Genomic DNA, 22742 nt, shown 5'->3' with positions numbered 1-22742 from the left:
GGGAGGATACGGGACCCACCATATGTTATCTCTCTGCCCTAGCACCTTCCATCCCAGGGCCAGCCACAGTCCTCTTTGGAGGTGAGCAAGTGGTTAGGGAGGCAGGAGATGAGGGGCTGGGAGGCGGTGTGGTGTGGAGGGTTGGGGAGCCCTGGGGGCCGATGGGACAGAGAGATGCTGGGGCCTCAGTTCCTCCTCCTTCCCAGTCCCAGGTAGAGAAGTCGGTGTGCTGCCGGCCACGGGACCCATCATGTGGCCGAACATGAAGCACTGGTGGCAGATTTTTGTCCTGTGGGTCTTCTGGGTGCTCCTCTTGTGGCTGATGGCCCCGTGTCTGGATCCTAGACCTGAATCGGCCCCCCAGGAGAAACTGATGGTCTTGGTACCACTGCATTGCAACTGCCCTTGGCTCAAACTCAGGACAAGTGGCTGCCCATCTGAGATGCTAAACTCCTCCCTCCGGCACCACAGAGTTGGAGAGGGGAACGGGTTTGCTGCATGCTATGGGAAGACCGTGGAGTACCTGACTGGGGCGACAGAGTCCCTGACCCCTGTGCTCTGGTGGTTGGTCAGTGGTGAACCCCGAGCCCAGTCCCACCCCTTGTCCTTCCAAGGCCTAGCCCATGTTCCACTTTCCCACCCAAGCCCCTGCCCTTGGCCCTGGCTTAGCGCACCTCTCATCTTCACGGCCTCGACCCCTGACCGCCAGCACGGGGCCTCGCCCGCTACCAGGTGATACCCAGGTCCCAGCCCCCAATCTCCCTTCTGCTGTTTCCAGGGCATGAACTCAGCAAGTGGGCTTGGCCAAATGTGGGAGAAGCTGTCCAAGGTGATTCCCAGGCCCTCAGTGAGCCATTTCCATCTCTACTGTGGGACCTGTGCTTTGGTGGGGTACCCCACGACCCTGCGGGCCTCTGGCCTCAGCCACAACGTCAACCAGTGCACCGCAGCCTTCAGGTGGGTGCTGGGGAGAGGGCAGGGCATGGGAAGGTCAGGGCTGCCCTCAGAGTGCTGGCAGTTCCTGCTCTCCCTCCCAGGATGAGCCAGGGCCATGCCCAGGGCTTTGAGACGGCGGGGAACCAAACCACAAGACGCTTCGTCTATCCCTGGAACGCCAGCATCCGGGGCTCCTGGAGACAGCTGGTGCTGCTGCTGAAGCTTTCTGGTCTGGCATGGACTTCAGATGCCCCGAGTGAGGAGGTGATGGTCTGGGAACCCAGACGTTCTTGGTGCGGGGGTCAGGGGAGGTCACTGCAGGGGAGGACAGAGGGGCTCCAGGAAAACCCTCTGCTGGCTTATTAGGGGCACCTGCAGAACCTTCCCAGGTCTCAGACTGCTGAAACTCCCCCACCTCCCAATTCTCTTAGATTCTGGAAGGTGGTCCTGTTCCCTAGTGGAATGGAAGGCAGCAAAGACCAGGTAAGGGGACAGGAGGGAGTAAGACGGGGTTGTAGGCTGCGGGGCCCAAGTCGGCCCCCTCTCCCTTCTTCCCCACCTCCTGGTGATTAGCCCCACCTTCCTCAGGTATAACCAGGGCAACTGGCTGGCTGATCAGGGTCAGTATGCATTGCTGGGGCTCATGGCTCTGTTCTGTGCCTTGCACACCCGTGACCAGGTTAGGAAAGATTCTGGTCTATTTCTCACACAAGTATAGAGTTTAAAAATTTCAAGACCCTGCATCATCTGACCCCCTCCCCTCCCCTCCTGTCTCCCAGGCTCACACACTGGGCTTCTTGGTGTTCCCCAAACACCAGCTGCCTCCTGCTTCTCACACACTGCTGCCTCAGCCTGGAATGCCCTTCTCTTGTCTCCCTGGGGAGTCCTCTCTTCCTCCAGTATGAGGAGGAGCAGCTAGTTGTGCTCTCTTTGCTGGGCTCCGGGGTCACACTGTGTGTTCAGAGTGTGTCTTCCCTGGAGAAGGTGAGCTCTGCTCTCCCAGCTCTAAGAGGAAGCCTATCACACTAGATGTTAAATGAGTGCTGAAGGGTGACTGCTGGACATGGGGGCAGGACAGGATCCAGCCTGTGACCCTGTGACTCTCTCCTGTCTTATCCTCTTTCCCAGGTGCCTTATTTGGTTTGGGGACAGATCAGCTCATGAGGTGGTCCCATTACTGGTATGATAAATAGTGGTTCGAGAATAACATGCAGTTTCAAAGAAGAACAGAAGGTCATCCTCAAGCTGCAGTGTGAGGGGAAGGTTGTTATCTACTGCTGGCATGTTTTCCAACCTGTTCAGCCCCCTGGAGGCCCTGGGAGCTGACAGGTAGTCAAGGGGACCATGGAGCGTCAGAAAGGGGACCCCAGATATAGATCTGCTGCTAAATAAAACTATAGCTTATTTCTCTCATTGGATTCCTGGTGGTATTAGAGGGCTACATTCTATTCCAGATTCTTAAGAGCACTATATATATATATATATCACCAATAAATATATATATATAACCAATAAATATAATCAAATGAAAAGGGGAAACAAGCAAACCCTAAAGTTGAGAACAAATCAAATGGATCTAACCGTATATCAAATTAATAACACAAGCACCAGAGAAAAGAATTATTTCAAGTTCCTTTGGAACTCAGTACACTGTGTATCCTTTGCAGGATATATTCTGTGTATAAAAAGACCTACAGAGAAATTTTAAACGTCATTCAGTAGATTTATTATAATATTGGTATTATTTTTGAAACTGTATGATAACTATCATGGAATAAAGTAAATAAGTAATTATATTATTATGAGCCAAATACAAAGTCAGACAGGTAGAGTAAAAACCCTGTGACATTAAATTCAAACTGGAAATATCATTATAAGCTCAATTTTTAAGTTATTTTTTATTGTGGCAAAATATACATAACATTTGCCATTTTAACCATTTTAAAGCGTGCAGTTCAAGGGCATTAAGTACACACTGTTGTGCAACCAACACCACCATGAACTCACGATTTTCCAAATACATTTTCTGCTCTGGCATCTGAACGGTCTAAAAGCCTGAACATACCAGTAGCAATGATCAATTCTGGAACTCAGATTTTGTTTTCTTTTCTTTTTTTTTTTTTTTAAAGGTTTTATTTATTTGACAGAGAGAGCAGAGAGCAGGAAGCAAGCAGGGGGAGTAGGAGGGGGAGAAGCAGGCCTCCCGTGGAGCAGGGAGCCCGATGCGGGGCTCGATCCCAGGACCCTGGGATCATGACCTGAGCCGAAGGCAGACGCTTAACGACTGAGCCACCCATGTGCCCCCAGATTTTGTTTTCTAAACACTTCTTTCCCATGGAAAGATTCCAAGTCTGGACAGGAAAAGTAGAAGGAAAACCCAGACCTCAAAGTTGGGAAGATCTGATCATCAAAAATAGCACTTGTCGTGATGGACTCACAGGGAATACATTAAAAATCCCGAGTCCATAATGAGACTCAGAAATAAAAACAATTTGTTGGCGGAGACTATTACATCAACTGGGGAGGGGGAAGCATTTATCCTGCTTTCTTTGTAGAAACGGTGGTTCAAGGCAATTAAATAGCCTCAGTCGATGAGGGTGTGCAGTTGCTGGGTGTGTAAAACAAATATCCACTACATTCGACCTCCCTGTCTGCCCAATAAGCACACAGACACTAACAAAATGCATATACCCTCATATGACCAGGCACACACGTACCCGCCTCCCCAAGGTTGCTGCAGGATACCGGCTGGTCTAGCGTGGAGCCATAGTCCAAAAATCCCCAAAGGTGAGAGCAGTGTCCCAGCCCATCGTCATGTTATTCTAGGTACTGGACCCATCATGACATCATATAAACATATTATTTAGAGGAATAACATTATCCACTACAAAAACAGAGTCTTCAAGCACTGGCTGTCCCCGGAGAGAGGTTGGAAAAGAACTGGATGGGAAACTGCTACCTTCTTTTCTACTTAATTTTGTAACCAGGTGCATGCACTGGTTTCATTTTAAATAAATGAAACCAAAATCTGTGGAGAAAAAAAAAAGTTTGAGTGGACAGAAATGTACTTTTAACCACATCACGAAGTTTTTCTGTAGATTCTTTTCTCACGAGGGGCCAGGAGGCTCTTCCTTTCCCTTGTCTGCCTCCTGCCCAGCAACGCTGCACCAGCAAGAGAGGCCCCCATCTCAGAGAGGTGCCCCACACCGGCCTTGGCACACAGTCTTGCCTGTTTTATTCCCGTCCCCATTACACTTGATTTCCAAGCCCTCCCTTGTCTGCTGGGCCCTGGGCTGAATGCCAAGGGGAAGGCGGTTATCCACAAGGCCTCCATGCAAGAATTCACAATGTGACCTGTGTGGTGCGGTCCCTGATACCGGGCTGGCATGAAGAACCCCATGGGGCATCAGCCCCTTCTCCTCCAGGGAGGCCACAGGATACACCAAATGTTGCCTCTCCCCTCCCTCCCCTCAGCCTCCAGGGGCGAATCCTGTAGAGTTTAGCAGGTGACCGTGAAGGAGGTGGCCAGCGCAGTGGGGTGCTGGTGAAGTCTGTGACCACAGCTTCCTACCTTTCCCAGTGTTTGGTGTCTGAGTCAGCCGGCCACTTGGCCTTGAGCGTGGGACAGTAATGAAGCCTTCATGGTGGATTTTAGGCTCATGGGCTGCCTTGATGTTCACCTGTGGCTGATGCTTCTGCTCTGGTCAGGAAGGTCTGACTTGAGCGGTTTAGCTGGTTAGAGCTCCAAGAGCCTGCCATTGTTCTTGGGACCCACAGGTGCACTCCTGGACCCCATAAACCCAGGGTATCCATCCAATCAGCTTGGAAACACTTTGAAAGGGCTCTCCAGCCCTCTCGTCCACCAAGATGTTCTGTGACACTTTCTCTGGCTTCAACGAGCAGCCAGTGAGTCTCTTCTGGACTTCCAGGTCATTCTGCGAGTGTTTGTATATGTCCAGGCGTGCCTTCCCTGGAGAAGAGCTCCTCTTTTCAGTGCTCATTGTGCAGCTTTGTGACACGCAGGTTTAAGGAGTATTTGCCAGGTGAATGAAGAGCTGGATTAGGGGCAGGGGCAGCAAGCAGCCCATTTTCTCCACAAGGTTTCTATATTTGGAGTTGGGCAGACAAGAGGTGGGCCCTTACACAGAGAAGGGAGTTACATCCACTCCAGTACAACTTGTTAAGCCACAGTGCGACAGCAGAAGGCCAGGGAATCAGCCAGCTAGAATGTGAGGCTAGTCTTGGCCTGCCACGAGCCTTAGACTCTTGGAGTGCCGGGTAGGGTTGGAATACTCAGATCTAGGAGAGACTATGACAGGAAACCAAGATAGGAGGTATAAGAGTGATGTATGGATTATCAGGCACCGGATAAAAGCCTTCCCTGATTCCCTCACCTCAACAACTAGCAGTAATTAGGAAGAACCAAATTTGAATACAAGTTCTCATCTCCCTCCCCGCCTCCACACGCAAGGCCATGTGCTGAGATCAGAGAGCAGCCACTCTCAGTGGGACACGATGCACCGCGCTAGCGGGGAAACGCACTCTCCTTGGACCCCTGACTCATTCACCTTTTTACCGCCAAGACTTCCCACCTGTGTCAAGCTTCGGGCCTCACGAAGGCATATAAGAAGCTGCTAACATTGGTTAACAAAGGACTAAGAAGGAAGATCACCATGTCCACACCGTGACAGGTTACCCATATAAACGAACTGGGTGAGACCCATGGGACCCGGGAGCACAGCTCTACCTTCTCTGGAGGAGCCTCCCTCCTGAGCCTCCCCTCCATCGGGGTCTAGGCAAACCCGGGTTCCAGCAGGGTAGACGGGAGGAAATTCCAGGGCCCCAAATAAGACCCTATGTTCTTCATGTTCTAAGTGTGGTGAGCAGAGCTGAGCTTGCACTCCTTCCCCACTGTGCTGGAGGATCACACAGGGGACGTCGCTGCTTGAGGCACAGACAGCCCGGCTCTTCCGGCCCCCCGCCTCCGCGCGCCACTGCCCCTGCTCTTCCAACCCCTCGCCCCCGCGCACCACTGCCCCTGCTCTTCCCAACCCCTGCCTGTTCTTCCGATCCCCCGCCTCCACGCGCCACTGCCCCTGCTCTTCCGGCCCCCCGCCTCCGTGCGCCCCTGCCTCCTTGTGCCACAAACCCCCGCTCTTCAGGGCTAGCGTTTGCACGGAGCTCAGCTGCTCCCTTCCCCGGGCCTGGGGAGTGAACAGGTGGTCAGTGGTCACGGGGTAGGAGGTGAGGTAGTGTGGGCTGGGGGTGGGGGGACACAACGCATGAAGGTGTCCCCTGTCCAAAGACCAATTCAACAACCAGCTGGCTGAAAAGGGACCTATTCATGGGCTGAGAGGAGGCCTGCATGCAAAGTCTTAGCCTGGGAGTTGCCCTGATGCTTTTGTGGGTGAAGTATCCCCACCCCCACAGGTGCTTCTCAGGGGCCCCAGAGCTGGAGAGGCTCTGAGGTTGCTCACCACGGCGCTGCATCTGCATAGCCTGCTTTCACCGGCAGGCTGTGTGCCTCGTTTGACCAGTGCTTCCAGATGGGCCCCAAAGCTCCTCATGAAGCTGGAGACCACCATCTCCAGAGCTCCTGGGCTCTATCTCCTCCCTGACTCCTTTCTCTACTCCGATGAAGTCCAGCCTCCTCTGTGTGAGAACATGGAGGTCAAGCGGCTAGTGGTCTGTGCTCTTCTCCACAGGCACCAACGCTGGGAGACCCAACCCAGGCCAGCAGGCCAAGGAGGAACTATTTCAGCTGATCCCCAGGCCGCAGCAAAACTCCAAGACCTGCCCACGCCAGTCCTGCACTGAACAGTGCGGGACTCGGGGAGTCTGCAGTCTTCGAGCCATGGGACCTCCTCCGATGAGCACCACACTGTGTCCCGGGGTGGGGGGGTGAGGGTGGTGAGCAGGGCTGGCCTGTGAGCCCCAGTGCCCTCCTGACTTCCTGTCTCTGCAGAATGAACCAGGCCCCGTTTTTAGGTTCAGGGAACACGGGCAACAAACAGAGCCTATGGGCACATAAAGGACCCGAGAACGCTCGTGAGCTGGCAAGAATATCCAGGCGCTGCTGAAGCCTCCAGATGTAGTGTGGACTGCAGGGGTCTTGAGCCAAGGCGGACAAGGGCAACTTTCATCAGGTGGTGTGATTGGCGGAGGCCCCAGGCCTGGAGCCGACAGCCCTTGGCTTTTTGGTGTAAATGTTGATCTTGCCATCACTCTACCGCCTGTGATTGTGCGCTCCCCACCACCCTTGCTAACATACAACCAATTTTTCCTTCCCTACCTCATGCTAGGCAGCTTTTCTACCTTTAAGCTGCTGCTAGTCCCAAGTAGGGAAGCAGAGGAGGCAAGGTAATTAGGTTGTGCTCTGGTGATCCTTGTTCTAACACGCCAAGTTCGGAGACTTGTTGAGAGAATGGGGTGCTGCTCCCACCAGACCCAGGCACTCCCCAGGAACAAGAACGTGGCCCAGACTCTGGCTCAGCTCTTGTCCCCTCCTACTCTCAGGACTTTCTGGCCTGTACCAGCCTCTAGCAAAACAGATGAGGAAGAGGTGGGAGGAGAAAATTTTGTGAAAGGAGACCTCTGCGCTCAGCTCTGACCTTTTCCCTCAGGGTTCTAGTGACCAACTTCACCGTCCTCAAGTACATCCACAAGACCTAGTTGGTCAGGGACATTTCCGAACCACCGACTCGCTGTGGCATGTGATGAGGAGAAGGAGAGGAAGCTCTGGCCCGATGCCCTTAGGCAAGGTTGGGTCCTGTCTGGAAGGTCCACACTCTTCTCTAAGCTAAAGAACTGGAGGCAAAGGACCAAAAAGTAAGGAACCAAGAGAAGTCCTGTTTGTCCTTGAGAACTCCGAGCACAGAAAAGGCCAGGTGAGGATTCTCAGTCACAGAGAAACTGACTAGAGGTGGCGCCCAGAGCCCAGCATCTCTGGGGCCCCAGATCTAGTTCTGGGGGAGGGGGTTCTAAACTGCAACTTTTTACTAAGCATCTGTTGCGGAGTCCCATACCATGAGTTTTTGAAACAAAGCTTTGGCTGTGGTGAACAGCCCCCCCATGCGCTCTGTGTGATGCGATGGAATACGAGGGGCCTGAACCCTGAGTAAGTAGGTTTGGGGGAGTGGAGTGCTGCTCTCAGACCCCCCCATTCTTAACTGGGCCTTAGCTCCATCCTTAGGCTTAGGAAATTCCAGATTACAGTTGAAGGGCCAGAGGAAGGCCAAGCCCAGCTTCTTTAAAGAAAACTGTTCTCTTAGGCTTCGAAGAAGTTGCCAACAATGTCTTAAGCCAGTGAACGAGGTTCAGTCCAGGGTGCCTCCACCAGGGTCAGTCCATAAGTGACGAATTCTGCCATTGTCTATCCTCTTTATTGGCTCGACACGTGGCTGGATTACAGGGGACCAGAGTTGGTCCCCGTTGGAATGCCCAGGAAGGGACGCCAAGGGCATTCACCCAGAGCAGAAGGGGGATGAGGCCAGATGGAGTGTCTGAACTCCAGAGACCGACTAGCCAAAGGTCAACTCAGTGTTTTTGAAGCCCTAGAACTTGTTTTAAGTCAAGAACATATGATGGTTCTCATTATCCACGAGTTCAAATCTAGATCCCAAGGCCCTCTATAATCTCCCTGCCTCCCCATCCAACCTCAGCCCCAGCACGCTCTGCCACAGGCCGACCCATCTCACCAACAAGATTAGCAACCCCGCCAGACTCCTCCATCCTTCAACGGTCAGCTCGTGCCTTCCTTCCTCGGTCCCCGGAATTTCTATGCACTTCTTGTCAGCACAGAGAACGGTCTGTGACTCATTGATGAGTGCTCTTGCCAACTGGCCTCAAGCTCCCTGTGGACGGGGGCTTTGTCTTGTTGCCTTCTGTCAGGATGCAGGCAGACAGCAAATTCATGCCACCTGACAGGAATCTTTAGCAAATCCTTCCTTCGCAGATGCCCTGCTGTGCTGTGGTGGCCCGGTGACGAAGTGGAGACAGCAGCAGGGAGCAAAGGCAGAGATGCGGGGTTTATTGTTGGCGGGGAGGAGAAAGATTCAGTGAGGTGCTGCGATAATATATTCGAGACAAGAGGCAGCAGACGCCCCTTGGCCAGAGCGAAACTCCTCTAGGTGACTCTGTGGGCCCCAGGCAGCTGTGACTTGCCTCATTCCCATGTGAGCCGGGGCCTTGCCCCAGCCTTGCAGGTTTCCTTCCCTCCTCCTTGGGCCACGACAACCATTTGTCTGTCCGTGTAGTCCCAGGCTGGCCCGGATCCTGCCCTGACTGTGGCCGCTATCTGGAGATGGCTTGGGTAGTGCTGGGGCTGGGGCACAGCGGGACCGGCCCTGGGGATGTCAGACTTTGAGTCAGGGACTCGTCCAACTTGCGGGTCTCGGCTTCCAGGACGGTGGCCTCAGGGGCCTGGGCCACGGCCAGCAGTGAGTGGGAGAGGCTGTGGTGCAGGCCCGCTAGCTCACGGCTGGTCTGCACCGAGCGAGCAATGTAGTCCTGCCTCTGCTTCCGCTCCAAGGCCAGCTGGGCTCGCAGCAGGGCCACCTGGGGCGGGGGGGGAACCAAGAGTAATTAAGGGCCTTGAACCTGCCCCAAGTCCCCCCCTGCTCCGCTCTTGGGGCTCTTGGGAGAGAGCATTTGAATCAACTACCACACACAAATCTCAGGATCAGGCTCTAGGGTGTTTGGGGCGAGGGCCCTTGGGAGTCACTGGAAATCCAGTGATTCTCCACCCTGGCTGCATAGGAGACTCAAGTAGGGACCTTAAAAACAACAGCAACAACAGAACTACTCATCCACTTTATTGAGGGATCATTTATATGTAATAAAATGCCGGGATTTCAAGTGCACATTGTGATGAGTTTGATCATGTACATACGCACTTATAACCGCTATTCCGATCAAGATACAGAATATTTTAATCACTGCAGGAAGCTCTACTGTGCCCCTCTGGGAGCTTTTGATAAATACGCTGACTTAATTAGACTGCGGTGAGGCCTGGGCATCAGTATTTTTTCAAAGCTCCCCAGGTGGTTCTCATGTGCAGCCAGGGTTGAGCATCAGTGATGAGCCCTTGTTTCTTGGATGAGTACACTGAGACTACCAGGAGGTGGTTACTGGGCGCTCAGGGCAGGGCCAGGACTAAGGTGAGGCAGAGAGGAGCCTGGGGTGTAAAATTTAAGGAGCGACTCCAGGTCGACAGTGAGCATCTCCTTAAATTCTCACCCTGTGTGCCTCCCTTGCCTCACCCTAGTCCGGGCCCCATCTCAGGGCTGCTTCGTATGAATTCAAATTAATAGCCGAGTCTAGCTGCATAGTCAGGCTCTGCCAGCAGTGACTGTTAGTTTCTGAAACGGGCTCAGAAATAGAAATTCCACAGTTCTTATGACTGCCAGGCCTTGGGAGACAGGGTGAGCCTTCAGGTTAGGCCTATGAGGCAAGAAGGCCCTTGATCCTGGCTTTCTCGGGGGGGCGGCTGGAGCCGAGCTCTGAGGTATGGATCTTGGTGCTGGCTCCAGGCTACCCTGCCTGGTGTGTTGGCAACAGTCCTGCGTGCAGGGTGCATGTGAGGGCAGAGGAGGCCGGATGCTTGTGTCTGCTTTCCTCTGACCTCCCAGAATCTTCCGTCTGCCCCTCAACCCTCTTCCTTCTCCTTTTCCTTCCTAGGTAGGAACCTGGCAGTCTGGGGTCTAAAGCATGCTTTCTTCCTCACTCCTACCCTAAGCAGATGGGAGGTTGAGTTGGGACTGGGCTCTTCTTGCCTCCCACACAGACTGAAGTTCTCTGAGGGAGGAACTATTTCCCGTCTCCCCGCTGGAAGGGCACAAGGGGTCAAGCACACAGCAGACACTCACGCCTTGTTGCCTGACTGCAAGGGAGGGAAAAGGGGCTTAGAAAGCTGATCCTTCTAGAACATACCTCTTTCTGCAGTTCAGCAATGTGCTTGGCATCTGAGGAGCCCTTCTGTCCTCCCCTTCCATCCTATGGAAGACAAATGCCATTCCTATTGGAATAGGCCTTCCCGCCCTGGGGGTTCTATAGGCATCTTCAGCCAGCTCATCCCAATCCTGGAGGCCAAGGTAAGGGCTATGGGCCAGAAGTGCCCAAAACCAGACTGGACTCCATAGGGTACCTTGACCCTTGGGCAAGGAAGCCCAGGAGGGCCCAAGCCAGCCTAGTGGATGACGCCCATGGAGACCTGATGCTGAACATCCAAAAGGCTTGGCTTTTGGCATTGGCTTCTTTGAGTCACCTTTTCATTTACAGAAGTATGCCACACATCTGCCTTGTGCCAGCCCTGGGCTGTGAGCTAGGGATGCAGAAAGGAAGTAAGACAAGGTGCCTGCCCTTGGGAAGCTTTCATAAAGGAAGGGGAACGGAAAGCTGGGAGATGCTCAGCCACCAGAAGCAGTCTCTCCCAGACAGGCTGCAGCACTGTTTATTGATGGGTATAACCCAGCTAAAAGAGTGCTGGTTTGGGGAGTCTTCCCCCAATTCCTTACCCCAAAAAGGGAGTCTAGTCCCAGGAAATACCGTGGACTCTAATCTTGTAAATTCAGTACTACAAGGGAGGAGATCCGAGAGGCCCACAAAACTGCTATGAGGATCGTAGGCACATTAGGTTCTGGCAAGCACCACCCAACACCCATTCGCCTGGGATTCTGACCAGAAGCCTGATGAGCCTGAGGCCCTGGTCTGGAAGCAGGGAGGTTACACATCAGGGAAGGCCTTCTGAACTCCTGAGAAGGTAGGGCTGCAAGCCGTGACTCCATCCCCACCCACTGAGGATGGGCCTCCTTCCTGGGTCAGGGACAGACTGAGCTTCGCAGAAGCCAGCCAGGAGGGGCCTCCCCGGATCGGCTCACATGGCCGTCTCCCCCTGTGATGTAGCCTGGGACAGGCACTGCAGGGGGCTGTTTCTGGTGGCCAGATGTGGGCTCTCTGGAGGCTACAGTTAAGCCAAAGAGGCAAACCTGCTGTGTGGGGGGTGAAGCTGTGGCTTCCCTGACCTCCGGGACGCTGGGCCTCGATGCGCGCATGGAGTCCCTCTTCAGCTTCCTGCGCTCGCGCTCCACCTGCCGGGATGCAGGTGAGAAGTCAGGGTTTGGCTTGGCTCTGGGGCTGGAGCAGAACTGCCTTTTGCGAGAGAAGGCCGGTGTGGGCTCGGCTGCGGGTGTTGGTGTGAGCAGGGGACAGCAACCATGAGAAGCTAAACTGGGAGGAGGAGGGCGCAGGCCAGAGCAGCCCTGAGAGCAGAGACGCTGCTGGGGCGGAAGAGGTAGGGCCCGCCTCTCAGGCCTTCCGAGCAGGCGTAGCAAATGCTTTCTGTAGTATTTTGGGCTTTGCAGGCCACCAAATCTCTGGCACAACTATTCAACTGCACTGTTGCAGTCTCTCACGAACATTGCTTTTCAGCAAAAGGCAGTGCTGGATGTGGCCACTGGGCTACACAGGTTAGCACTCTGCTCTGGGGGCTACATGAGAAGTGGAGATGCCTGCGCACCGGACCCCAGATGCGGGAGCTGGGGACAGGAGAGAGGACTCACCTGCTCCAAGGTGACCCGCAGCTGGACGTTGTGGCGCTGGAGCCTGCTCCGGTCAATCTCCAGCTGCGCCACGGCTTCCTGCAGGTGTTCCAGCCTTTGTCCCCAGAGCTGCCTCTCCTCCGTGCCGAGACCAGGCTCAGCCTCTACTCCTGACACCTGCAGGACAGACCTGGGACTCTCACCTGGCCAGCCCCTTAGACGGATGGGGAGCCGAGAGAGGACAAAGGGACCACCAATCTGGCAGGTCTGAGCTTCAGGGACCCAATTCCCAGAGGGGAACAAGCCCCTGGAAAGAAGCTTCCTTCTGGCCACGGTTCCCACCAGGCCCCCAGGTCACCTCTTCCAGCTGTGCACCTACCTCTTCTCTGGGCCCCCGTTCCGCTCTGCTGGTTGAGCTAGGGCTGAGGAGCCGCTCCTTCTCTAGAGCCTGCTTGGTGAGCTCCAACTCATCCTGGGATATCAAGGTGTGGAGCAAATCACACCATGGCAACCTCATATCCAGACCCACGCTACCTCCCATCCTCATAAAAATCAGTTAATTTTCTCATCAGGTTATAGTCATTGTTCCTGGATACTCTGAGCTATTCTAGTGCAGAATCTTTATTTTACAGATGGACAAAGCAAAGAAGCAGAGAGGGGTCTATTCAAAAATACATGGTGGGCTAGGACTAAAACCTGGCTCGTTTGAGATCTTCCATAAGCTAAGCATCAACCTGGAGCACTGAGGTGTTGTAGAAAGAGCATGGACTCTGGGATCACGCAGAGCTGGGCATTCTGTCACTACTTACCGGCTATATGACCTGGGTCAAGATATGAGCTCGCTCCAAAACCTAATTTCCTCATTTGTAAAATGACCACATGCTCCATGAAGCACAGATCAAGCCTCTGGGGTTAAATCCCTCCTGATGAGTGGGGACCCCAGCGCTAGATATTTTCTAGGCACCGTATGTCTCATAAATGATAATGGTCAAGAAAAGAGACAGATAAGAGGAAGGGAGTGTACATGGGTTTAGGTCGTCTGGGAGACAGGGAGCGCCCAGCAGTCAACAGGCTGTGTTCTGGAGTCAGACTCCCTAGATCTAGTTCTGCCACTGACTGGCCGTATGACCTTGGACAAGTTACTTGGCCTCTCTGAACTATAAACTGGAGATAATAATTCCTACTTCTTAGGGTTGTTGTGGAAGGAAGCAAGAGTAACCGTGCATGGCAGGGAAAATGCTTAAAATAAGAAATGATAGCACTGCGATGAAGGGCTGCGTCTGAAAGATGTTCTTGAGTGTTTGGGGGGGAGTGCAGGGGGACCTTGACCCGAGCTACGATACTGCTCGGTAACCCTCCTGCCCAGCAACAGACCTTGCTTGTTCTGTGCCTATAAGAATGAGCCTAGAAATAGGAAAGGAATTCTACTTATCGAATGCTTCCTTCCTATGCACTTTATATGTATTATCTCATTTCATACTCAAATGGCCCTATGGGGCTGGTACTGTCATTCCCTATTTTATGGAAGAGGAAACCAAGAGTCAGAGAAGTGAAGGCACTTATCTAGGGTCACACAGCCCATAGACTGTAGGATGGTATTGTAAACCCAGGAACTTGACTCCAAAGTTCACTCATGGATCCCGTTCTCTGCATATTGCTCCCAGAAGGTAAGTCCCTGCAGCACTGTGTGTCTCAGATGACGGAGGGGGTTCTCTGGGGCTCAACCCTGGTCAAGGCCCCATGACGTGGAGTCAGTTTCCTGGGAAAAATGGGCTGGGTTCCTCCTGGCAAAAGAGACAATGCCTCTCTATGGCCAAAAGTCAACCTTGCTTTCCTGACTGCCTACTCTGCGCAGGCCTTGTGCCCAGTGCTGGAGAAGCAAAGGGGACTAACACATGGCCCCTGACCTTAAGGTTGAATGCTGTACCCTAAGGTCCACTTCTCTTCTCACTCGATATTCCGCCTAGAGGAGTGCAACTGTCCTTAACTGCTGAGGACCCCAAGTCTCTATCCCTAGCATCATCCTTCTCCTTTAGATTACTTTACAGACCTGACCCCTGGACGTCACCCCCTGCAGGTCCCGTAAGCCCCTCACTCCACTGCCATTCCATAGTATTCCCGAAACCTGCCACTGAGCAGAAACCTGGGGGTTTGGTTTCCTTCTGCCCTTTCTTCACTCCCCTGTCTCTTAGCCAGTCAACTGCCAGGAGTCCTGTGAGCTTCTAGGCCTACCCCCACGTCACCGTCCACCCTTACTGTCTTAGGTCACCATCTGTCCTGGGACTTTGATGACTGCGTCCTTGTTGGTCTCCCCAGATCTACTGTTGCATCGGATGTGTCACCCTCCCCCACTGCCCCAAACACTTCATCCAGGTCCCACTGGTCACCCAGGTCCTTGACACGACTCAGAAGCCCTGAATGATGGGGCCCCTGCTGCCTTGTCTGTTGCCAATTGCCCCTCTGTGTCCCATTCAGCCCGAAGTCCTTGTACAGATGCCCCGTGCTCTCCTCCCTCTTTCCTCTTCCCCAGAAAGCTCCTCCCAGACTTGGGCTTGGCTAATTCCTTACTGGTCGAATCAGATCTAATCTTAAACCCTGCTTTTACTGGTAAGCCTTCCAGGATTTACTACTAGGAAAGGCTGGCTGGGTGCCCTCTCTGTGCTCAGAGCACATTAAACTTCCCTAATGAGGCTCTAATTAGAACCAGACACTGCACTCTAATTGCTTATCTGCTAGACTATAAGCTTTATGAGGGCAGGAACTGTAGCTGTCTTATTCTCTCCATATCTCCTCAGATCAGCACAATACCCTGAATTCCACCTATCTCCGCCCTCTGGCACCCTGAGGTGTCACAAGCCCAGGGTGGCACGAGGCCCCTGAGCTCAGCCAGACAGGCTCTGCCCCCCTTGGCCGGTACTACCCGTGGAGTGACTCACCTGCAGCTTCTGCTGTTCTGAGTCCCGCTCCAGAACAGAGGCCTGTAAGAACATGGCTACCTCCTGCAGGCTGCTGACGCTAGCCTTGCTCTGGGCCAGGGACAGAGCCAAGTCCTGGGCCTTCTCCCTCCACTCGATCTCACTGGCCTCTGTCTGCCTCAGTGCTGCCTGCAGTCGCTCCAGCTCATGCTGCAGCCGGGGTCCTAAAGTGTCAAAGTTTGTAGAGGGCTCCTCCGCTGGGGAGGCTGTGTGGTTGTGGGGTGAGTCCTCCAGATTCTTCCTTTGCTGGGCCTCCCTCAGCCCCACAATCTCCTCTTCCTTTTGGGCTAGAGTCAGCTGCAACTCCCTCAGGCTTTCACGAAGGCCCCGCACCTCTTCCTCTTCTCTCTCCCGGCCCAGAGCCTGCTTCTCTTGGATGGCATCTTCTCGGGCCCTCTGGGCCAGAGACTGCTCTAGCAGCTGCCCCTGCCTCTTCTGATGGCTCAGCTCTTCGTCCCTCTGGGCCAGTGCCCACTGGAGCTGCTGCACGGCCTCCTGGTGCTGGAGATCCCGGTCCTGGATCTCGCCTTCCCGTCTCCGCAGGGCCTCCTCCAGCTGCCGGGCCTGCGCCTGGCAGGAGTCCAGGGCAGCCTGCAAAGTGGCCGTGCTGGCCTCCAGGCTGCGGCTCAATTCCGCCTGCCCCAGCAGCCGCTGCTCCTTCTCCTGCAGGGCGGCCTGAGCCTTGGTCAGGGCCTCCTGCAGAGCCTCGGCCTGGTCCCGGGCAGTCTCCTCCCGCCGCTGGGAGGAGCGGCCGGCTGCCTGCAGGGCCTCCAGCTCCTGGTCCCGTTCCTTGAGCATGGCCTCCGCCCGCAGCAGGCGGTCCCGCAGGCCCCTGACCTCCGCCTCGTGCTCCTGGGCCCGCTCGGCACACTGTTGCTGGAGGGCCAGCAGATCCTCCCCCTGCTCCCGAGACTCAGCCCTGAGGGCACCCAACACCTCCTCCAGGGCCTGCCCGCGCTGTCCCTCCACGGCCAGCTCATCCTGGAGCCTTTGCACGTGCTCCCTGTGGCCCTCGAGCTCTCCCTGGCGCTCCCGCAGGTCGGCGTGGGCCCGCTCCAGGGCGCTCCGCAGCGCGCTTGCCTTCTCCTTCGTCGTCTCCTCTTGCTCCCGAGCCTGCTGCTGCTGGTGCCGCAGGGCCTCGAGCTCCTGGTCCCTCTGAGCCAGGGCCCTCTGCGCCTCTTCCAGGTGACCCTGAAGCGACTGCTCTTTCAGCTCCGCCCGTTCCCTGGCGTCCTGCAGACGCTGCTGCACGACCACCAGCTCCCGCTCTCGCTGGCTCAGGAGGACGCTGGTCTCACCCGCCTTCCTGTGTAGGTCCTGGAGCTCCTGCTCCAGCTGGTCCTTGCGCTCCCTCAGCTCTCCGAGGCGCTCCTGCTGGCACTCCACTTCCTTCTCCTTATCCCGCAGGATCAGCTTCATGTGCTCGAGGCTTCCGCGCTGTGCTTTACCCGGGCCCTTCCCCTCCTCTGCCCGCTCTGGCGTTGGCAGCCTCTGGGAGGCCAGCTCCCGGCCTCGCTCCCTCAACGACAGCTTGATCTGTCCCAGGTCCTCCTCCAGGATCTTGGTCTGCAGCGTCCTCTGGTCTTCCAGGGCCCGGATCCTCTCCGTCTGGAGCAGCATGTCCTGGTCCCTCCTCTCCAGGTCCTGAGCCAGACGCTCCTTCTGCCTCTGCAGCTCCTCGATCTGTTGTCGCTGGCACTTCAGCTCCTGGTCCTTGTCCTGCAGCTCTTGTGCCAGCAGGGTGCCGTGGCTCTCCAGCTCGTCGATCTGACTGCTCTGGGCCTGCAGCTCCTGGCTCCTCTCCTCCAAGTCCAGTGTCAGGTGGGTCAGAGCCACCCTCTGCATTTCCCTCTGGCCCTCCAGCTCCTCGATGGCCTTTTGTTGGCACTCCATTTGGTGATGGTTTTCCTCCAGTTCCAGGGCCAGGCATTCCAGAGTAACCAGCTGCTTCTTCAGATCCTGAATCTGTCCTTTCTGGGACTCTATCACTTGGGCCTTCTTCTCAAGTTCGAGAAGCTGATGCTCCAAGATGCTCCTCTGGGTCTCTCGATCCTTCTCGAGCTCTTTGATTTGCTCCCTCTGCACGACCAGCTTCTGTTCCCGCTCTTGGACGGCCAGGGGCAGGTGCTCTAAGACGGACCTGCACTTCTCCAGCTCCTGGATCTGTTCTTGTTGCACGCCTACCTCCTGGTTCCTCTTCTTCAGGTCCAGAGATAGCACTTCCAAAGCAGCCTTCTGCATCTCCCGTTGCTTCTCCAGTTCCTGGATATTTCCCCGCAGAGCCTCCATCTCCCCTTCCCTTTCGGATAGGGTCTGGGCCAGGATAGCTAAATTCTCCTGCAGAGCCTTCCCATGGGCCACCTTCAGCTCGCCCTGTTCCTGCAGAGCCTGGGCTCGCTCACGCTCAGTTTCCACTTCCTCGCTCTTGAGTTTCAGGGCTGAGCGAGCAGTTCTCAGGTCCTCCTCCAGAGCCCCGGCAGCATTGGCCTGAGCCCTGGCTTCCACCACAGATGCCTGCAGACGTTCCACCTGTGCTGTCAGGTTCTCCTTGGCTGCCTGCAGGAGCCCTCGCTCCTTCTGGAAAAGAAGACGAAAAACCACCTTAGGCTACACTTCCCGGATACTATCACCCCAGTGCAGGCCCTCCGGTAGCCCCAGCCCCGTCAAGGAGGGACAAAGAGAACTGGTTCCTTCCACTTAAGCTGATCCAGTGAAAGATCGTCCCTACCGCGTTCCACGGCTCCACTAGGGCCCAGAGGAGAAAGCCTGAGACAAATGAGAAATCCCAGACTCCGGTCCTTCAGGGCAAGGGACAAACTTTTCTGCCTCCCTTCAGGAAAACTCGCTGGGGCCTTCCTAATGGCCCTCAAGGACAGCGAGACAGCCGGGGAAACAGCCCCTTGCTGAAGGATGTTGGGCACTACCCGTGGATGGGGTATGACCACAGGCCCAGGTGGCTTTGGAGTTACAGCCTGGGCCCTGAGGCCTCCTCCTCCTGCCCCGGAGCAGGGCCACCTCACCTGGGTCTCCAGTCCCTGCAGCTCTGCTTGCCGCAGACGACCCTGCAATGATGCCACAGCTTCGTGCAGCTCCGTCAGCTCGGATTCCAGCGAGTTCTGCTTTCCTTCCCACTTGCATTTCTCTTTGGGAACAGGGGAGGTGGCAGAGCAAGGCCCAGGGTGGAGGGCGGAGGAAAAGAGGGACATGGAGGCAGATGGAGGGTGAGGAACAGAATCAAAGGGGAAGAAGGCCAGGAAGGAGAGAATTATATCCAGTCTCACAGCCACGCCACCCATCTGCCAACTATTCCTGGTTGTCGGGGCTCCTGCGACTCCCACACTCCCGTCCGGAGCCGCCGCCCGGTGCTAGCACTTGCCTAACTGTCCTCCCAACACTGCCCCATCCTGACTACGTGGAGATCTCCAACCCTGGATTCCCGACCGGGGGGAGCCAGATGACACTGGAGGGCCTTTCTAGTCTCTAATTCTATGGCTTACAGAGGTTCCCAGAGACCACTGTTGCTCTGCTGGCTGCCCCCCATTTCTGCAAAATGCACCAGAACCCAGCTCTGTGCGTGTGGCTCTCAGGGAGCCCTCTGGGGTACTTTCAAGACCCAGATCCCCCTCCCCAAGTTGTCCTCTTCTCTTCTACCACAGAGCCTTGGCCTCCAAGACCCGCCCTCTCCTTTCTTTTGCAAGTAGTCACCACCCATGCCCTTAGCTGTGGCGGGGCGGGCATTCTCCCCAGGTCCCCCCACTTTGCTGTCTCCCAGACAAGCCCATGATCCTTCTGCTGTTGAAGGTGAATAATTTTGACAACATAGCTGGAGATGACAAAAATAAGTAACATGGATAAATGACAAAAGACACAGAATTTTATAACATTCTCACAGTCCTGGCCCTAGATTGCCAGTTTTTAAATACACAGACAGAGAAGGGGGAAGCCTAGGCAGGAACTTCTCTCAGTTCACCCACTCTGTCCCCCTGAATTCCTTCTTCTAGGATGGCCCTCAAAGGCCAAGCAAAGCAGAAAAACAGTTCACAGGGGTCATCACCCCTTTGGAGAGGTCTCTAGGTAGCTACCTATAGTTGGGAGTGAGCAGTGAAGAGTGGCTGCCCCTTCTGGGCTTCCGGCCTCTCCTCTCTCTTCCCTCCAATCTCCCTACCTGCCTTGCGCTTCTCACCTTCCTGGTTCTGGGAGAGCTGTCTCTGCAAATCCTGCAATTCTGTGCAGACCTGACTTTTTTCGGCCTCTGCATCAGCGAGACGCTGTTCCAGCTTCAGAGCCTGCTCACTCAGGTCGTCCTGGGAAAGGAAGGGTGAGGCTAAACTCCAACCTCCTCATCTTCCACAAAGCTATCCCGGCCCCAGACCCAAGCGCCACCCCTCCCACTTCCTCTCAGCCTCTGTGGGGTCTGTCCCTGCGGATCTACTCCCAGATCACTCCCCAGAACCATGACACGCTCTGCTCCAACTGACTGGAGCCTAGAATCCCTGTCTGACCCCTGTATGCCTTTTGAAACACGACTTGCTGGAGTCTTAGCCCGGGGTCACCTCTCCTCTGCCCAAACTCCTACTTCAAAGATCAACTCAAAGGTCCCTTCTTCCTCCCCTGTGACCCTCCCCAAGGAGGAATGAATTGTCCCTTCCTTCTATTATCATCAGTTGCATCTGTTACTGATCCAATTAATTCTATCAATTCTGCTTATTTTAGAATGCAGTTTCTTTCCTCAGCCTTCTCGAGGGTGGAGATCTGGTCTTTCTCCCTTCTGTACCATCAGCTCACAGTGGCTGGCATAGAGGTGGTGTTCAATTTTTACTGAATGATAGGTACACCGAGAGGTGGAATTTATGGGATATTTATCTCAGTCTTAGGCCTGGAATGTTCCTATAAATGGCAACCTCACATCTCAGTGGTCCCTGTTTGTCGGGTTGTTCTTGGAGGTATTGGCACCAAGGATAAGTAATTCGCAGCTGAGAGGAAAATGGTACAAAACAATATCCCCCATCTGTGCAGGCTTCTGTAGTTCAGAGCCCACTCGAATCCTTCACCCACTCAATCCTCACAACCCCAAGGCAGGCATGGTTTGCCTCAGTTGACTAGTGAAACACAGGCCTAAGAAACCAAATGCTGTGCTCATGCTTGCCCAGGTAGGAAAGGATGGGGATGGAACTCATCCCAACTTGGGAATAAAACGGCTCAAACTGCTTCATGAGTCCTCTTCTGGGGAGTGAAGAGTTCAAGGAAGGAGAGCGGAGCATTGTACCCGGGCCTGCTGAGTCTTCCACAGGTCTTGGTGAAGCTTCTGGAGGGCAGATGCCACCGCCTCAGCTGACAGGGCTGTCAGGAGGGGCCCTTTCTTAAGGAGGAGCCTAGCTCCATTCTGGTCTGAAAAAATGAGGAAACACCTCCTCACTTGGCTGCACTATGAAAGGAAATAGCCAAACCTCCCCAGATATGGCCTTGGCCTTCCCACGGATCCCTCCTCTCCCCAAAGAACCCCTTCTGAGCAGTTCATTCGTCATGAACTTTCTGCATTCCTATGTGCCAGGAGCTATGGCGGGCATTAGGTAATACTAGCATCATTTGTTAGGCATTTAGTAAATGCCAGGAACTGTGTGACCTATTTTACTTAGGTAATCTCATTAATTCCTTAGAAAAATCCTGAGAGATGAGGCACCTGGGTGGCTCAGTTAGTTAAGTGTCTCGCTCTTGATTTCAGCTCAGGGCGTGATCTCAGGGTCATGAGATCGAGCCCCATGTCGGGCTCCGCGCTCAGTGGGGAGTCTGCTTAAGATTCTCTCTCCCTTTCTCTCTGCCCTTCCCCTGCTTGTGCATGCACGCTCTTTCTTTCTAAGAACAAAAAATCAAGCTCAGAGAGGACTGAATTAATTCCAGGGTCTGTGGCCTTAGCCTTGAGGCAATAATCCCTAGTCCCCGCAGGCCCCCGCCTTCTCCCCCCAAGGGAGCCAGGCCTGGCTTCGGCCCAAAGGCCTGAGTTCATGGGTGGCTGCCGTACCTGGCTCAGGGCCCCAGAGGGAAGCAGAGTCTCCCCCGCCGCGCAGCTCAGGCTGGCTGTCCCAAGCGAACCCCAAGGCCTGCTGCAGGACAGAACAGAGGCTGGCCAGCTGGGCCTGGGCCTGGTGCCCAGACCGCCGCTCTGCCACCAGCGCCTCTAGCTGCTTCTCTGTGCTGTGCAGTCGGAGCTGGACTTGGGCTGCCCTGGCTTCCAGGGCCCGCAGGGAAGCTTGCAGCTCCTGCTCTGTTACTCGAGACGCCTCCAGCTCCTCCAGCAGCTGTGCTTCCTGAGCCAGAAAGTCAGTCTCCTTCTCCTTCACCTCCTGCTTCAGGACCTCCACCTGCCGGGAAGGTGGTGTTGTCATTCCGAGCCGGGAGTGGACACCTTCTCATTGGACCCTCCCCGGCCTCACCCCAATCAAGCCCTGGGCCCATCTTGATCAGGGCCGGGAGGCTCAGCTCTCTAGCGGGTAAGGAGGGCTCTGGAAGGGGGCACCTGGGTGGCTTAGTCGTTGGTCGTCTGCCTTCGGCTCAGGTCATGGTCCCAGGGTCCCGGGATCGAGCCCCACATCGGGCTCCCTGCTCAGCGGGAGGCCTGCTTCTCCCTCTCCCACCCCCCCTGCTTGTGTTCCCTCTCTCACTGTGTCTCTGTCAAATAAATAAAATCTTTAAAAAAGAAAGGAGGGCTCTGGAAGGAGTGGTACCCTCAATCTGACCTGCATGCCCACCAACTGACTCCTGTCACGTGGGCCTAGGAGATGCAAATGGGCTGTAGCCCTAGTCCCCCTGGCAGCAATGCCAGCCCCCTGCTTCCATCAGAACTCGAACTCAGAAATCGAAACCCTGACACTGAGCCTGCGTAAGACCCGTCACGATAATGGCTACCATATAGAGAATACCCGCTGTGTTCTGGCGCTTTATATGTTCCTATAATGGCTAAGAACTCTCATCCTTGTCTTATGGATGAAGAAACTGATGCTCACGCAACCTGGAAGCGGGATTGCTGGGAGCCAAATCCAGCACTGTCTAATGACTGCACCTGGTCCTTCTCCACGCTAGTCTCCCTTCCAGCTCTGACCGGCTCTCTCTGCCCCTCCCAATTCCGGCTTTCCTCTGTGCCCAAGGTCTGGGGTCCTGCTGTGAGCAGACGGGGCCCTGAAGTTTTCTAGCTGCTGCCTACCTGATCTGTGTAATGACCTGTCCCGCTGCTGTGTCTTGCCAGGCTGACCAAGCACACTTAGACGTGGCCATGCTTGACCCAGGCCCGTGTGAGCTC

At 55.0% G+C, this 22742-nt stretch overlaps 2 protein-coding genes across 10 annotated transcripts in view; one reads left to right on the top strand and one right to left on the bottom strand.

Annotated features, from left to right (window-relative positions):
* The first annotated feature begins 262 nt into the window (after positions 1-262).
* CUNH20orf173 (chromosome unknown C20orf173 homolog) lies at positions 263-7608 on the top strand. The gene is made up of 8 exons (XM_064573546.1): positions 263-568; positions 779-957; positions 1038-1247; positions 1368-1419; positions 1837-1920; positions 6496-6592; positions 6642-6756; positions 7560-7608. Exons 1-8 carry the CDS (start codon positions 263-265, stop codon positions 7606-7608), a joined length of 1092 nt encoding a protein of 363 aa, XP_064429616.1.
* Positions 3992-22742, bottom strand: part of CEP250 (centrosomal protein 250) — a 52295-nt gene continuing 33544 nt past the window's right edge. For 7 of the 9 annotated variants that reach the window (XM_064573077.1, XM_064573079.1, XM_064573078.1 and 4 more), the window contains 10 exons: positions 21468-21807; positions 20715-20836; positions 19632-19752; positions 18469-18590; positions 15410-18025; positions 12853-12945; positions 12495-12650; positions 11922-12023; positions 10867-10929; positions 3992-9492 (listed from right to left, as the gene is read on the bottom strand). In XM_064573077.1, the coding sequence (XP_064429147.1) occupies positions 9229-9492; positions 10867-10929; positions 11922-12023; positions 12495-12650; positions 12853-12945; positions 15410-18025; positions 18469-18590; positions 19632-19752; positions 20715-20836; positions 21468-21807 (3999 nt within the window). In that variant the 3' untranslated portion in view covers positions 3992-9228. The remainder of the gene's footprint in view (positions 9493-10866; positions 10930-11921; positions 12024-12494; positions 12651-12852; positions 12946-15409; positions 18026-18468; positions 18591-19631; positions 19753-20714; positions 20837-21467; positions 21808-22742) is intronic. The other 2 variants (XM_064573080.1, XM_064573083.1) reach the window with 2 other exon arrangements.

This window comes from Mirounga angustirostris, unplaced genomic scaffold, assembly GCF_029215605.1.
Source record: "Mirounga angustirostris isolate CCGP_5_RB_7025 unplaced genomic scaffold, mMirAng1.0.hap1 SCAF_10, whole genome shotgun sequence".
Classification (NCBI taxonomy): Eukaryota; Metazoa; Chordata; class Mammalia; order Carnivora; family Phocidae; genus Mirounga; species Mirounga angustirostris.
The sequence above is the reverse complement of the archived record's forward strand: the minus strand, read 5'-3'. Positions and strand labels throughout refer to the sequence as shown.